This window comes from Denticeps clupeoides, chromosome 5, assembly GCF_900700375.1.
Source record: "Denticeps clupeoides chromosome 5, fDenClu1.1, whole genome shotgun sequence".
Taxonomy (NCBI): domain Eukaryota; kingdom Metazoa; phylum Chordata; class Actinopteri; order Clupeiformes; family Denticipitidae; genus Denticeps; species Denticeps clupeoides.
This window is the reverse complement of record NC_041711.1, coordinates 11,311,909-11,326,680: the sequence shown is the minus strand read 5'-3', so window position 1 is coordinate 11,326,680 and position 14,772 is coordinate 11,311,909. Positions and strand designations below refer to the sequence as shown.

Here is a 14,772-nt window from a genome sequence, read left to right as displayed (position 1 = left end):
AGGCTAGTAAAGGAGTCTCGAGGTATATAATATATATTGCATTCCTCAATGAATGTAAGGTTTGCAAGAAGAGTAATCAGACTTTACTGCCAGGTAAAATTTGATCGATTTAATTCTTGAGAATGGGAAGGATTTTTAATCGTAATCTTCTATTATACTCTAAAAAGTTTTTTGAAGGGCTTGTATTTTGTAAAGCACATAAGAATGTATAGCATTCTGGCAGAAATCAGTAAGTCTTTAACAGTTTTGGTATATTATACACAATCTAGTTTAATCTTGATTTCACCCATTACTGAAATAAGTATGTAAAACAAGAAATTTGATCTGCTTTATTCCTTTTTTTTTCCTTTCAAACTTGCCCTGTTCCAGAAATCGTCCCAGAGAATTCTTCACAACTTCAAATATTGAAGGTTAGGTTACTTCAATGTATTTAAATACATTAAAACATCAAATACATTATTCACTGTCACCTTCATTGTCAACCTTGTTTTTTCACTTCACAATTGTACTGATTTAGTACTGATTTTTTACATGCTCTTTGCTCTTTTAAAGCTCTTAAAATCATTAGGACAATATTTTTTACACATCTTTTTAGATTTCTAATAGATTCTTTAAAAGACTTCTTATCTGCGACAAGGGTATAAGCCCACCCTCCTTGACAGTAATGAACAGGAAACATAGGGAAGAATAATGACTCTGCGGGTCACATAAGCCTCCCTGCATCATTTCTTACTCCAGCCTTTTCAGTATGGAATTTTTGGGCTTCCCCTGTCAGTGAAAGCTGTTGAAGTTTGTACAGAATGTAATATGTATTGAATCAGTTATATCGATCAATGATTGCTTTCTGATTCTGCTATTTATTGCTGCAGTTAAATTTGGCCAGGATATCTTCTGCCATGCACCTTCACTGCAGCATAAGCGGCAATCTGGTTCATAAAACCATAAGACTTACATCACACACGATGGTAACTGAGGGAATTTCAATGGGAAAGAGAGTTCTGGTTGCAGGCTTTGTGATCTGTGAATTTATTAATTCATTTCAGGCGAATTCTTGATGCTGTCATATTCAATCTTACCAGGATGAAGCCTGAAACAGAACATCCCTCAGCCTAGAGTCGTCTGTGAGTGAATCAGAGCACAACTGAGCACAAGCAGACAGGCCATAATCAGCTGCTTGAACATACCATATCTTCACACTGTGGGGAAATATGTGCACGCTTGCCTCTGGCCATGTCCTAGTTTCATGACATACTGGTTCTGCCTCTAGTGAAATAAACTGGTAAACTTATTGGGAGCAGTATGATTTGAATCTATGGAAAGGCAGCCATGGATTTTATTTGGCACCCAAAGTTGTGATGACTATATTAAGAAAATAAATAAAGTCTCTCTCTCTCTGAATGCTGAAATCTTCCAATCGAACCAAATGCAACAATGAAACAAGCATCAAATGCTTTTTATATCTGCCTATGTTTCCAGTATAATTTCACTGTTCGGTTTAATATATTGTGTATATATTTTCTGTAAAGCATTTTTATCTAATTTGATGATTTTAAATTTACAGCATTTATCAGACTCCCTTATCCAGAGCAACTTACAATCAGTAGTTGCAGCGACAGTCCCCCCCCCTGGAGACACTCAGGGTTAAGTGTCTTGCTCAGGGTCACAATGGTAGTAAGTGGGGTTTGAACCTGGATCTTCTGGTTCACAGGCGAGTGTGTTACCCACTAGGCTACTACCACCCCCATTTTAGTCTGTTTTGCTTGTTTTACTATTTTTGTCTCTATTTCATACTAAGTATGATGGTGCATGTGACAATTAATAATCTGAAAAGGGAAAAAACAGGATGATGTAAAAATGATATCTAAAGCTTCTAATTCCATGTTTTCAGATTGTCTTAGAATTCATGAGCCATTTAGATTTTTTGTATTTCTAGCATATTACTAAGTTTAGCTAATACGTACAGTAAATACATGAAAGCATACATATTCTAAACCTGCTGAAGATTTCGAGGGAAAAAAACACAGAACAGAGCACAATGCAAATAGGCTACACAAATTTAGAAGTAACTTTTTTTTTTTATGTGAACACTTTTCATGTGAAACAGGATATTAATTTTGGAGGCACGACTTTAAAAAGTTCTTTTGAAGCTCACATAAACAGAAATAAAGCAAGGCAGCAGTGCATGTGGCGTGCTTGGCTCTTACTGGCTGTAGACATTGCCCCTGATGCTATTATCTACGCATTCCACACAGGCCGTGCACAGGTCTTAAGAGTGCGCTTCATTCAGCATTCAAGGAATGCACGAATGTCGTCCATTTAGCCTTTAATCTTATATCAGTTGAGTAGTAACGGTTACATTTTGTGGCAAGGTTGCACAATTTGCCACATGAGAAAGCTTTCAGATTTAATGAGCGTGGTCAGTTTATTCAATAGTAATGCCAAACAAAGGCTAAATAATCGTCTTAAAGGACTAATCACAGTATAAAATGATGTGAACACATGCCTTTCTTGTTTAATGTGGCTTTTGTTTGCTTATCTGAGTTTGTAATTAATTGTAATTTCGTTGAACACCATTAATTACTATCAATTACTCTAAGACAGATGTAGAATAAACTTAATCAGAAGCACAGAATTTTGAGGGGAGTTTTGTAGAACCTAGAGGTTGTGAATTAAAAGGATCTGAGTACACGTTCCACATTCATTCATTAATGAAACCTTGAATTAAACAATGATCCATAAATTAATTTTGTAGTTTGTACATGTTTGTGTATAATCTGACCAGATCATTATTTAGAATAATACGAACAATAGTGTATTTCTACATTTTTGTCAGGAAGAGATTTCGAGCGATGTAGTGTTGTAAAAAAAGATTTCGTTTTTCTTTGTTATTGTGCCCCAGTTTCTGCTGTTGATGACCCTGTTGTCACCTATCTAACAACTGTAAACATTGCTGAATGACGTATAGAAATATAAATGCAAACTCGATATTGTCCACAGACCCTTGGCCTTCTGTCCTTATAGGTCCTCGTGGGTGCTGAAGGTGCCAGAATCGGTGAAGGACAGAGCCAGGCGCTGTGCTGCCGCGCCCTCTAGTGTTCAGCGCGGTGTCGCCATTCTCTCTTCTGTCGCATGTGTAATGACGCACTTCCGGTCGGAGCGTTGTGGCAGCTTTATGTCACACGTGGGCTGCAGTGGTCGTGGCAGAACGGGAATACTTGGTTTTATTTGACGTTTTTCCTTCGCACGCGTCTGGAAGAAAGACTCGTCCAAGATGGTGAAGCCGCGTTTTAAGGGGAAAAGCAGTATAAACCCCTCCACGTCCAGCAGTAACCCGGGTAAGAGCCCGTCGTTTGCCAGGCTAACATTTCAGCAGCCGCTGGATTTAAATCCAGTTCTGAGAACATTTATCTGTTCCTGTTGAAGTTCAGCATCACTATCGGCAGTGGACGGCTGTTCCGTCTACGTTCTTATGTCCAGGACTTTTTAAAATTCTCTCCAATGCTTTCTTATTTCCCAGATCGGGTGAAGGGAGCTGGAGGCAGCAACATGAGGGACCGAGCAACCATCAAGCGCCTTAATATGTACAGACAGAAGCAGCGATGGTAAGAGTCCAGCATCTGTTGTGTACTCTTCTGTCAAAGGTGGTAAAACGTTCTTCAGCACAAACGTGACCTTATGTAGCAGTATGACGTCTGCATGGGGCGCAGTGAAATGAACTCTAATAATAAATTCAGCCTAATAATACTCAAAACCCTTCAAAATAGCTAGAAGAACAAGCCTGTTTTCAAGGTGGAGGAGGAGTAGAAAGTACAATGAAAGTGAAGTGATTGTCATTGTGAAACATTGCTGCACAGAAACGTGTCCTCTGCATTTAACCCATCATCCTTTGTGAGCAGTTAACTGGTTAAGGAAGCATCCCTGTAAACAGGATGTTGCCGGTTCCAATTCCCAATCCGCCAAGGTGCCACTGAGCAAAGCACCGTCCCCACACACTGCTCCCCGTGCTGCCCACCGCTAGATGCAGAGGACAAATTTCACTGTGTGCACCGTGTGTATCACAATCACTTCACTTTGATCAGGGACATCTTCTCCACAAAACAAAATGACTTTGTTCATTCCTTTAACATAACAGATTCTCTTCTGTCCACAGTAACAGCAGAGGGAAGGTGATCAAACCCTTGCAGTACCAGTCGACAGTGGCACCAGGCACTGTAGCCAGAGTGGAGCCCAACATCAAATGGTTTGGTAGGTTTGAGCTTTTAAGATGGTGGGCCATGCCACACCGCTGCGCTTCTGATCGATAATAGGTCAGTAGTGGAGTATCAGTAATGGTATTGTATGGCACCTTTTTTTGAACAAAAAGTTCTGAAAGTTGCGTCTTTCTGCACGTTTTGCCACTTTACATTGCATTTTTTAAGATTTTTAATAAATGTTGACATTGTGGATTGTGATGTTTGAACCTCCGATGCAGATGTGGTTGTGTGTCGACCTGTGTTGGTGTCTGACTTTTTTTTTTTGTTTGTGTATGTTTCCCCCACCAATCAGCCAACACTCGCGTCATTAAACAGTCATCACTGCAGAAGTTCCAGGATGAGATGGGCGCGGTGGTGAAGGACCCTTATCGGGTGGTGATGAGACAGAGCAAGCTGCCCATGTCCCTACTGCACGACCGCGTCAAAGCACATGTCAGTATGTTAGATAAGGGAGTTAAAAATAATCTCATGAGGCATTGTGATGCAGACGTGGACTGCATCGATGATTGTTTCATCATGACGTTGCTTGGTGATTTTATGGAGTTGGCATAAACATTCTCGTAGTAGTGCCTGTTGGTGACTCTTTCTTCCTGAACCGAGTAACTTGCTGCTCCAGGTAGGAGTAAGTCTTACCTCACCAACATATTTGTGAAATAATGTAGAAAAAGTGATGGCATGCATTGAGAGATCGAACCAAATTGCTGACATGATAATAGTAATTCAATTGAACCGTGAGACTAGTTCACAACTCTTATGATCAAATTTTGTTTTCATATTTCCCAGCTCTACTGTGTAGCCTTCCTCCAAAGACGTTTTTTTAGGATTGTTAATGGCATTGGACATAGTCTGTCTGACTGTCTGTTCTCCTGTGATTGTATTTCCTGTCTTCCGCCCAGAGATTTACCATGCAGTCCATGAAGAGCTAGAAAGGTGCTTGTAGTGTGGAACAGAACGTTTTAAAGAAGTTGGAGTGTTGAAAAACAGTCTTTCAGGGCTGGTGTGGTTCATGTCCTCTCTGAACATGTTGATTCCATTGCAACGGCCCTTTCCCCTTTAAAGAATCCCATATGTGCACTAGACCGTTCAGGCACCCACAGATGAAAGTGAGAAGCGCCTCCTTTTCCAATCGAGCCCCCTGCCCTTCTGGCTCACTCGTCTACTAATTACATGTCCCCTTTAGGTCCCTAAAGGGAGCGTTACATTTAAACACTCAGAAAGATGCAATATTCTGGCTTGACAGGAGTTATTGTTTGTACCCCGTACTTCCTTTTCCACTCCATTCCATGCACACCTTTGGCATCTTTTAACAGCGCTACCACAGAATGTGTGCTCACCAATCACAATCAGCAGGAGGTTATTTTGAAGATGTGAGACAAAGGGGCAGCTTTTGGGGGCATAAAGAATATACTTGGATGTTGGATCTTTTTAATAGGGGTGTGTATTGACAAGGATCTCATGAGATGATACGTATCACTATACGATTATATCATATATTGTGATAAGGTACATGTTTTAAAAATTCTACAGTTCACTGAAAATGAAAAGAGCTGCTATACAAGATGCTGTGTACAATCATATTACATTAATAATTCAGCCAAAATAACATAATTCAGAACTGAATTTTGGAATAAATTTGTATAAAAAAATATTGATATTTAATGTCAATGTATCGATACAGTAGCACCACGTAAAACTTGACAAAATATTGCAGTATTGATATTTTCAACCTACCCTACTTTTTAATAAAATAAAATTATTTAAGATTCATCAGACTGGGTGGGAGTCAAAAATGGATGTCTGTTTTTAAAAAATGGTTTTACCCAGAATCCTCATGCTGATTGCCTTTGTATGCTGAAACCTTAAATATGATCCTTTTTGACAAAATCTGTAAACAGTTAGTCTTGTGGGTTTTGCAACATGGCCCTGACTTGAGGTAATTCTATATCCTAATCAGACCTGGCATAGACCGAGCAAAGAATTGGCTGTTTACTACATATTTTGAGTTATGATTAATGCTTTTGCCTTTTTCTTTTTTCGTATTGTCATGTCTTAAAACCCCAGGCAACCTGACAGTGAACCACATTGAATCGTCATTGCATGCTTAATAAGCTCCACTGTTCTTCATGGGCAAGCACCTAAAGATATATTACGAGGGGTTTTTTTTCCCTTCTATGTACCACGCCTATAAATTGCTCTATGGGCTTTCCTGGCTTTTTTATTAGTACCAGGTCTGAATCTTTCTCACGCATTGGACCAGTCAAAAACATTCATGTCATAACTTTGTGCTCAGCTGCTTTTTCCAGCACACACTGTGGTCTAGCTGTAAGACCTCCAAGTAGTTGCTCTTTATTTAGCTTGTGTGTGTGTGTGTGTGTTTTTGGCACAAAACGTATTCAGTGAAGAAGCATTTGTTTTGCTCCATGCATGCAGTCTCCAGCCATTAATGCTGCCCAGGTGGTTGTAAATCCTGCTGGTGGGGCTGTGAAGGTCTCCCGTCGTGACACCTGGTGGCGGAGGGCATTTTCTCCACTGCAAATACTCAAACAGGAACTAATGTCACCTCTAAAATTTGAACTAACCTGCCACTCTTGTTCCAGTTCCATACTAGGTACTAAACATTCTCAAGACGTTAAGGTCCAATACTAAACACTACCTGGATTTAACAAAGAAAATGGCTCAGAGCCTCTCATTGGGTAATTACTGCATGGACTGGTGCCGTGTGTAGCTTCCTGTTTCTTGAACAGCCATGTTGGAAGACATGAAGATTAGATGGTCATGTGGTCCAGAGTGATGGTGCATCAGGGCAAGAAGAGAGGTGCATGAAGTGATGCAGCCATCATGCCCAGTTCCTGCTGTATATGCCTTTGTGGGCGGAGCTATGATATGGGGATGTGAGGATCAGGTTGAGGGTGCCTACCTGAATCTACTGAATGACCAGTGTAGTTCTAATTCCATGATGGGACGGGTCTATTTGAAGATGACAATGCCAGAATTCATTGGGCTGAAATTGTGAAAGTTTTTCACAGTATTACGCATCATTTTCATACCTGGATTTATTAACCACCACTGAGTCCAGACCTTTGTGATTTGCTGGAGAAGATCTCTACATGGTCTTGCCACAGAAATAAATTGTGACATTACAGAAGCTTGTGGAAACAATGCCAGAGCGGATGCATGCTGTAATCAAGGCTAAAGGTGGTCTAACAAAGTATTACCGATTTGGACAGGCTGTATATTATAAGCCGACTGAATTTTTTTTTTATATATTTCTTGTTCACTGTCCAGCCCTACAGTTTCTAGTGTACCACTGATCTTTATTGGTTTAATTTCTTTTGCTCTTTTCCTTCCCTCACCCTCATACTTTGTACAGAACTCCAAAGTACACATCTTGGATACTGAGACATTTGAAACCACGTTTGGCCCAAAAGCTCAACGCAAGCGTCCCAGCCTGTGTGTTGATGACATGAAGGACCTGGCGGAACAGGCCCAGGCCTCCGTCCACAGCTACAATGCAGAGAATGATCGGGACCTGGTCACCGAGGACAGTGGTGTCCGGTAGGCTGCAAAGGGTTTCTCATCTAGATTTTCTATTTGCTTGCTCTCGGTTGGTCCGCAGTTCTGGGGTTTCATGTAATCCTAGCATCTAATTTACTGTGACAGCAGTGTACAAATCATGATTTAAAAAAAAAATTATTCCTGTTCAAACAACCTGATAATTCTGGCATTCTTAGAGTATAAAATTGGCATACGTGTTGCTCAGTTTTCAGTTACTCTTAACTGCAGACACCGTGATATTGCTTACAGCAAGTGTGCAATGGACAACCAAAAAGAAAGAACTAGAATACCAAGCTGCTGATGTCCTACTAGATTGCTTCATGCATTTTTAATTAAACTAGAGTAAAAAAAATCTTCCTCTGCTTCCTCACAGGGATGAAGCTCGTGAGGAGATCTTCAAGAAAGGCCAGTCTAAAAGAATTTGGGGTGAGCTGTACAAGGTGAGCAGAACATGGTCGAAGACGTGTATTCTACCTTCACCCTTCAGATTATTTTGCCGTACAGACCTTTTTTTCTTTGTGTTACTCTTTGTGTTGCAAGGGCAGATGGGACATAGAGCATAGATCTATGTTTAGTTCTATTCTGGATGAATAGTTTTGGATGAAAACCTTGTCTGAGAAATTGAGGTTCACATGACTGTTTCAGATCTAGCAATGAAATGTTTGGTTTGAAAGCAGCGCTGGAGTGAAATCGTTTCAGCATGGATCCTTTGCACAACCCTCAGTTCTCAAGTTTGTGTTCCACAGGTGATAGACTCCTCAGACGTCATCATACAGGTCCTGGATGCACGGGATCCTATGGGAACTCGTTCCAAGAGCATCGAGACCTACCTCAAGAAAGAGAAGCCCTGGAAACATCTAATTTTTGTGCTGAACAAATGTGACCTCATTCCCACATGGGTTACGGTATGACCTTACTTAGTAAAATAAGTTATTTCTTCTTTATGGTGTCCTCCAGAGTTCAGCCACAGTGAGTCACTTGTTTATGGCTTGGATATGTCTCAGCATGCACATAGTATGCTCATGATTGCTTTATTTTGTGTCAGATTAATACAATCCCACGCTTTCATGGAGGTTTATGAGAAGGAGGACTAATTGCTTCAGAGTTGCTGTACTGCAACACAAAAATACTGGTGTCAGGTTTATTTCAGAGGCATCTGCCTTTTCTTTATTGAGATAAAAAAAACAAGATTATATTAGGGATGGGGGAAGACACCCCGTATGAAGGGTGTTATGTTTCCAGCAGATAGGATAAGCTCTGTGTGAATATCTGGTGCTCAGCCTTGATTGACAAAGCTGCTGTCTTCTTCCAGAAAAGATGGGTTGCACTTCTGTCTCACGATTACCCGACCCTTGCCTTCCATGCCAGCCTTACCAACTCTTTTGGCAAGGGCTCCCTAATTCAGCTCCTCAGGCAATTTGGCAAGGTAAGCACCCCAGCCGCCCTCCGTGCTTTTCCTGGTTTGAGTGGATTTGAGTGTGAGAGGGAGCGCTTTTCGCTGTGGTGGTCCCGGTTTTGAGGGAATGAACTGGCTGGGTTGGCTTAGGTGCAGGACCTGCTGCCCTGTGTCCGCTGTCCTGTCCCATCATCACCCTTCCCTTTGTGGGTGTTGCCGCTCCACATCTGCCACGTGGCCTGTATTTAGGACCTCCACTGTAAACAAGGATTTGGAATGGAGAACAAGGCCTCTCAGCAGGCTCTGGAGGAAAATTACATTTTCATTAGAGTTATACAACTGATGCATGCTCTGTGCTTTGGATATCACAAGCGTAGCAGTGGGGTGGTGTGAGAGAATTTGGGAAGGTTGAAATCCAATCCTGCTGCATTCTGTATTAGTTGTAGAGATTGGATGGCACTCAGAGGTAGACCTGTAGTCCAGTCGTGGTATTACCAGAATCATAATATCTTTGTCATCTTTTGTCAAGTACAACGGAATTAGGTGCAGTACTTGATGTTTATAATACATGAACAAATCTTATTGCACATGATTAAGAAATTAAGTCCTTTGTGATATTTTGTGCTCTCTTGAGGCATCCAGAGATCTTAAGGAACAGCCAGTGATTTCCCAGGCAGTCTTCACAATGCGCTGCCATGGTTTTCTCTGCTTAGCTACAAAACCACACACAGAGGCAGTAGCACAGGATGCTGTCAGTAAAGGGACTAGGGACTGGACAAGTACCTGAGGGGCCTGTGATGAGAAATAAGGGAAAACTGTTTCAATAGTCCCCTGTGACCTGTTCTGGAATTTCATTGGTCTGATGACTAGTTTAAATGTGTTGGTGGCAGGAAGATAGTTAGCCTATAAAAATCCATAAATTAGCCACATCACTGTAAAAGCCGCAGTTCTCAAAGCACATGAGAAAAGTAGCAGCTTATAGCGTGGGAATTTCCGGTATTTAAATTTAGTTCGTACTGGTCATGCCGATACATTGTGGAAACACTGTAAGCACATCACTTCTGCTTTATATATGGATTATCTCTGTCTAGGATTAATTTTGCTTTTGTGTGATAGATCATACCCCGCACAGCTATGTTAATATTTTTGACATGTTAAATATTCATGCAATAATTGTAGGTTTAATTATTACATTAGTTTCATTTAGACTGTTCATTTTATTTTGTAGTGATCTTTAAGTTGTCTTTTTTAATAGGACAGTTTATACTGTACAAGTACAATTGTACTAAGTACAATTGAGGATTTTTCAGTGTAATAATTGAAATGTTCTGAATTTTGTCTGACTGTTGTTGATTTAAGTGAACTGACTTAATGATGTCATCTTCTAATGATGTCTTCTTTTCCTTTTCTCAGCTCCACTCAGACAAGAAACAGATAAGCGTGGGATTCATTGGATACCCCAATGTAGGAAAGAGTTCAGTAATCAACACCCTGCGGTCTAAAAAAGTCTGCAATGTGGCACCTCTCGCCGGTGAGACAAAGGTAAATGTTGAGAAGTGGCTGGGACTGTCCATCTTCATAGATATCGAGCAGCCACCCAGACAATCTTTTTGGGCCAGTGGTGGCCTAGGGGGTAAGGAAGCGGACCTGTAATTAGAAGGTAGCTGGTTCAAATCCTGAGCTGCCAAGGTGCCATTGAGCAAAGCATCGTCTCCACAAACTGCTCCTCGGACGACTGTCATGGCTGCCCACTGCTCACAAAGAGTGATGGTTAAAAGCTTCCATCTCCATCCAATTTCTTTGTTTATCAATGGAGCTCATTTATAGAATTTAAAACTTTGATGAACGCAGTCAAGTCTGAAAATGATGTTCTCTAACTTGCTCATGGATGCATGGATGAGATTAGTGCATATTCCAAGCTGCATGAATGGCATGTTTACCTCTGCACTTTTTCTGTTTTCTTTTATATAGCAGGGGAGGATATGTAATAGCCACTTGATTTATATCAAGTCCATCGCTGTAGGAAGTCAACAGAGATTTGTTCTTAACTAGCAGCCTCATAAACAGCATGTGCAGAATATGTACTGTCTGGTCCCTGTTTCAGGTGTGGCAGTACATCACACTGATGAGGCGCATTTTCCTGATCGACTGTCCTGGTGTGGTGTATCCTTCTGAGGACAGCGAGACAGACATCGTACTCAAAGGCGTGGTATGGCATTTCTTATGGTTTTAGTGAGTTTTTTTTTCTACTTAAATGTTTTTAAGTAGAAACGTCATTACTTCACACCTAGGTTCAAGTGGAGAAGATCCGTAATCCAGAAGACCACATCAGTGCAGTTCTTGATAGGGCCAAAGCAGAATACATCCAGAAAACCTACCGAATCCCATCCTGGATGTCTGCAGAGGATTTCCTGGAAAAACTAGCATTTCGCACTGGCAAACTTCTTAAGGTTCGATTCCTGGTTTGTTGTTTGGGTGCTTGATGTTCAGTGGTTCCAGGGGTCACTTTATTTGTTTATCCAGATCTGATACCCAGTGTCTGCTTGGTGAATCTGACAGAACTCTTCCAGCAGATTGGCAGGCCTGATATGTAGCTGTCCTTTATGTCCCCAGGGTGGTGAGCCGGATCTTTCCACAGTCTCTAAAATGGTGCTGAATGACTGGCAGAGGGGCCGCATCCCTTTCTTCGTCAAACCTCCTGAAGCAGAATCAGATGAGCAGGTAAGCGAAGCCTGTTGTGTATTGTAATGAATTCTGTCATCCATTATTAGTCTATTTGTGTGCCATCAAGACCAATATCAGCCTATTTGGACATGGCATAGACAGTCAGTCTCATTGGGGTGTCCATGCCTCAAGATCAATGTAAAATGAGAGGTAACAAGCTACCCTGTTAGTAGGCAGTGGTGGCCTAGTGGTTAATGAAGCGGCCAAGTAATCAGGAGTTTGCCGGTTCAAATCCCGAGCCCTCAGGGTACCACTTAGGTGCCACTGAGCAAAGTACTGCCCCCATACACTGCTCCCCGGGCACCTGTCATGGCTGTCCACTGCTCACTAAGGGTGATGGTTAAAAGCAGAGGACACATTTTTTGTGATGGTTGTGCATAATGACAAATCATTAAAAAAATGAAATGCCATCTTTATAATGGAGGAAATGGCAAATAAAGCTTCTTTTCATTATGTATGCTGTTTTTTCTCTCTCTCTCTCTGCTTGCGCTCAAAGTAACATTTGTTTGCTGAAAACATTAATCAGCTAAAAAAAAAAGTTAATTTCCATTGTTGTATTAATATGACACGAGGTCTTTCACAGGCTTTCTTTGTCTTTTTGCCACCAATCATCAATACTTTTATTCGAGTGGTAGTGGGATGAAGTAGGTGTGTTGCCACCTTCGATTAATTTTGAAATGTGTAATATTCTCTACAGCAAGGTTTGCTCTTTGTGAAATGCATCAGTGCATCTTCATTATGAATAGTCTCACACACGTTTCAATATTTGCTAAATTGTCTGCTTTCCTTCTCTGACCAAGCCCCGAGCTCTGGAGGGCCCTGTGGAGGTGGACGATCAGCCTGCAGAAGCTGCAGATGAGCCAGGGGTCGAGCAGCTGAGGCAGAAGCAGTCACAGGTGAAGAGAATCCTGTCCAATGTGCGGCAGAACTTCGGTAAGATCAACGTGGCACCCGAATTTAGCGAGGAAGACCTGGTTCCCGTCGAGATGCCGGACCTGCCAGACCTTTCTGATGGGGAGGATGAGGAGGAAAATGAAGGAGATGATGATGAGGAGGAGGAGGTGACGGCAGCAGAGGAGGATGGAGATAAAGAGAAGGACGATGTAGAAGATGCTCCCGACTCTTCCCCCACCAAGACTGAGGGTAAAAGTGCACGCGAGGTGAACAGGGAGCTGGATGAGAAGATCGCCAAGCTTAAGCATTTTCTGGACCGGGCCAAATCCAAGCGCTTTTCCGCCATCCGGTGAGTCTCTTTTTTTTTTTTTTTTTTTTTTTTCTAGCACGGTGCTTTATTTTTCTTTGATAATTCAGCTTGTGGGGAGATTTAAGGTGAACTTGTGCCCGTCTGCAGATTCCTGCAGGCTGGCAGCATGGCTGGCTCGTCTGATTTATGCTGCTGTGTTCTCTGTTATTACATTATTTCACATTGGCCCGCATTACGAACGTTCAAATTCTGTTTGATTTGTGTGCCCGGCCCCACCTGGATGTTGTCTGCTGCTATTGTGAGTAATGTGTCAGGTTTTCCCCTCTTTTGACAGGATCCCTAAAGGCCTTTCAGAAAAGGTGTTTACTGATGCCAGACCGAAGCAGACGGCTGCGAATAAATCCCCGAAAACGGGTAAGCCCAGCTATGTGCCTGCCCGCCAGACATCATTAGGCCATCAGCTTGTCACTGGGCAAATCACATCAGTATCCACAACATTAGCAGCAGAGTCTGACAGCTCTCCCATCAGGGTGGAATTGCCTTATTGACGAGCGTGTATCATCGTAACCGTTTTGTCGTCAGAGCAGTTGGTGTGTCAGATGGAGAACGTAAATTACGGTTATATTGTATGAAATGCTTAAATGATTGATGCTCTGTGCTTTATCTGTATTTCTAGCATGTGGTGCATCTATGGTGCAGATTTTTTCAGGCCCTTCTGTAGCCATGGGCATGGCTGTGAATTCAGGGTATAGAAATAAAATTTGTTCAGTGGCAGAGCAGACATGAAAGGCTGATTTGGAAGCAGCGCAGACCTGAGTAAAAGTCAGGTGCCTCACTCATCATGTGTTTGTTGAGCAGCCATGACGCACATTGGTAAGAAGAGGAAAGCCGAAGAGGATGAGGAGCCAGAGAACAAACTCACATCAAAAGAGGTACAATGCCCTCATCCGTCAGTCCTGACCTCTCAGATAGATGTGTGTTACTGGGGGTGTCACAGCAGCAAGTGATGCTCCTGTGTTGCTTGATTTCAAATCAACCACATTTATCTTAATCCACTGCTTCTCTTTGTCTCTGCAGAAGAGAAGAATGGAACGTTCCCAAAAGGTGAAAAAAATCGGGGTTCGGTATTATGAAACCCACAACGTCAAGAATAAGAACAAGAACAGAAACAAACCCAAAGAGGGCAGAAAGGCCAAGAGAGCCAAGCACTAGGCCTGTGCCAGATCTGTGCCTTAAGACTTTCCTGGTCTGGACGGACTTGTGTAAGTCCAGGGAAAAGGGACGACGTCTAATTGCCCGTGTGATTCCTCTGGAATCAGAGTGGCTCAAGTGCGCCATAACAATGGCATCTTTCAACCAGCACTGTACACAATGACATGTGTTTTCACCTCTGAACCAAAAAGGTTCAAAAAGGTTCATGCTTATGGTCAGCAACAAACCTGACTGAAATATTTCTGTATCTGCTCCTTTTAATAAAGAAATGAGCTGGTGGGCTAAACTGCTTGTCTGCATTTTAGTATAAACTTATGTTTCCACAACTGGACTGTATACACTGCTCAAAAAATGAAGGGAACATAAAACTTTAGACATCCTAGATCTGAATGAATTAAATATTCTTATTAATTTCTTTGTTCTTTACA

General features: G+C 41.8%; 1 protein-coding gene across 1 annotated transcript; it reads left to right on the top strand.

Moving 5' to 3' along the window:
• Positions 1-3,130: 3,130 nt before the first annotated feature.
• On the top strand, positions 3,131-14,630 carry gnl2 (G protein nucleolar 2). The gene is made up of 16 exons (XM_028981329.1): positions 3,131-3,335; positions 3,518-3,602; positions 4,151-4,245; positions 4,546-4,685; positions 7,624-7,808; positions 8,182-8,248; positions 8,555-8,713; positions 9,121-9,234; positions 10,618-10,746; positions 11,309-11,413; positions 11,496-11,654; positions 11,818-11,925; positions 12,729-13,171; positions 13,467-13,546; positions 13,991-14,064; positions 14,210-14,630. Exons 1-16 carry the CDS (start codon positions 3,272-3,274, stop codon positions 14,342-14,344), a joined length of 2,142 nt encoding a protein of 713 aa, XP_028837162.1. The 5' UTR covers positions 3,131-3,271; the 3' UTR covers positions 14,345-14,630.
• The last annotated feature ends 142 nt before the right edge of the window (positions 14,631-14,772 follow it).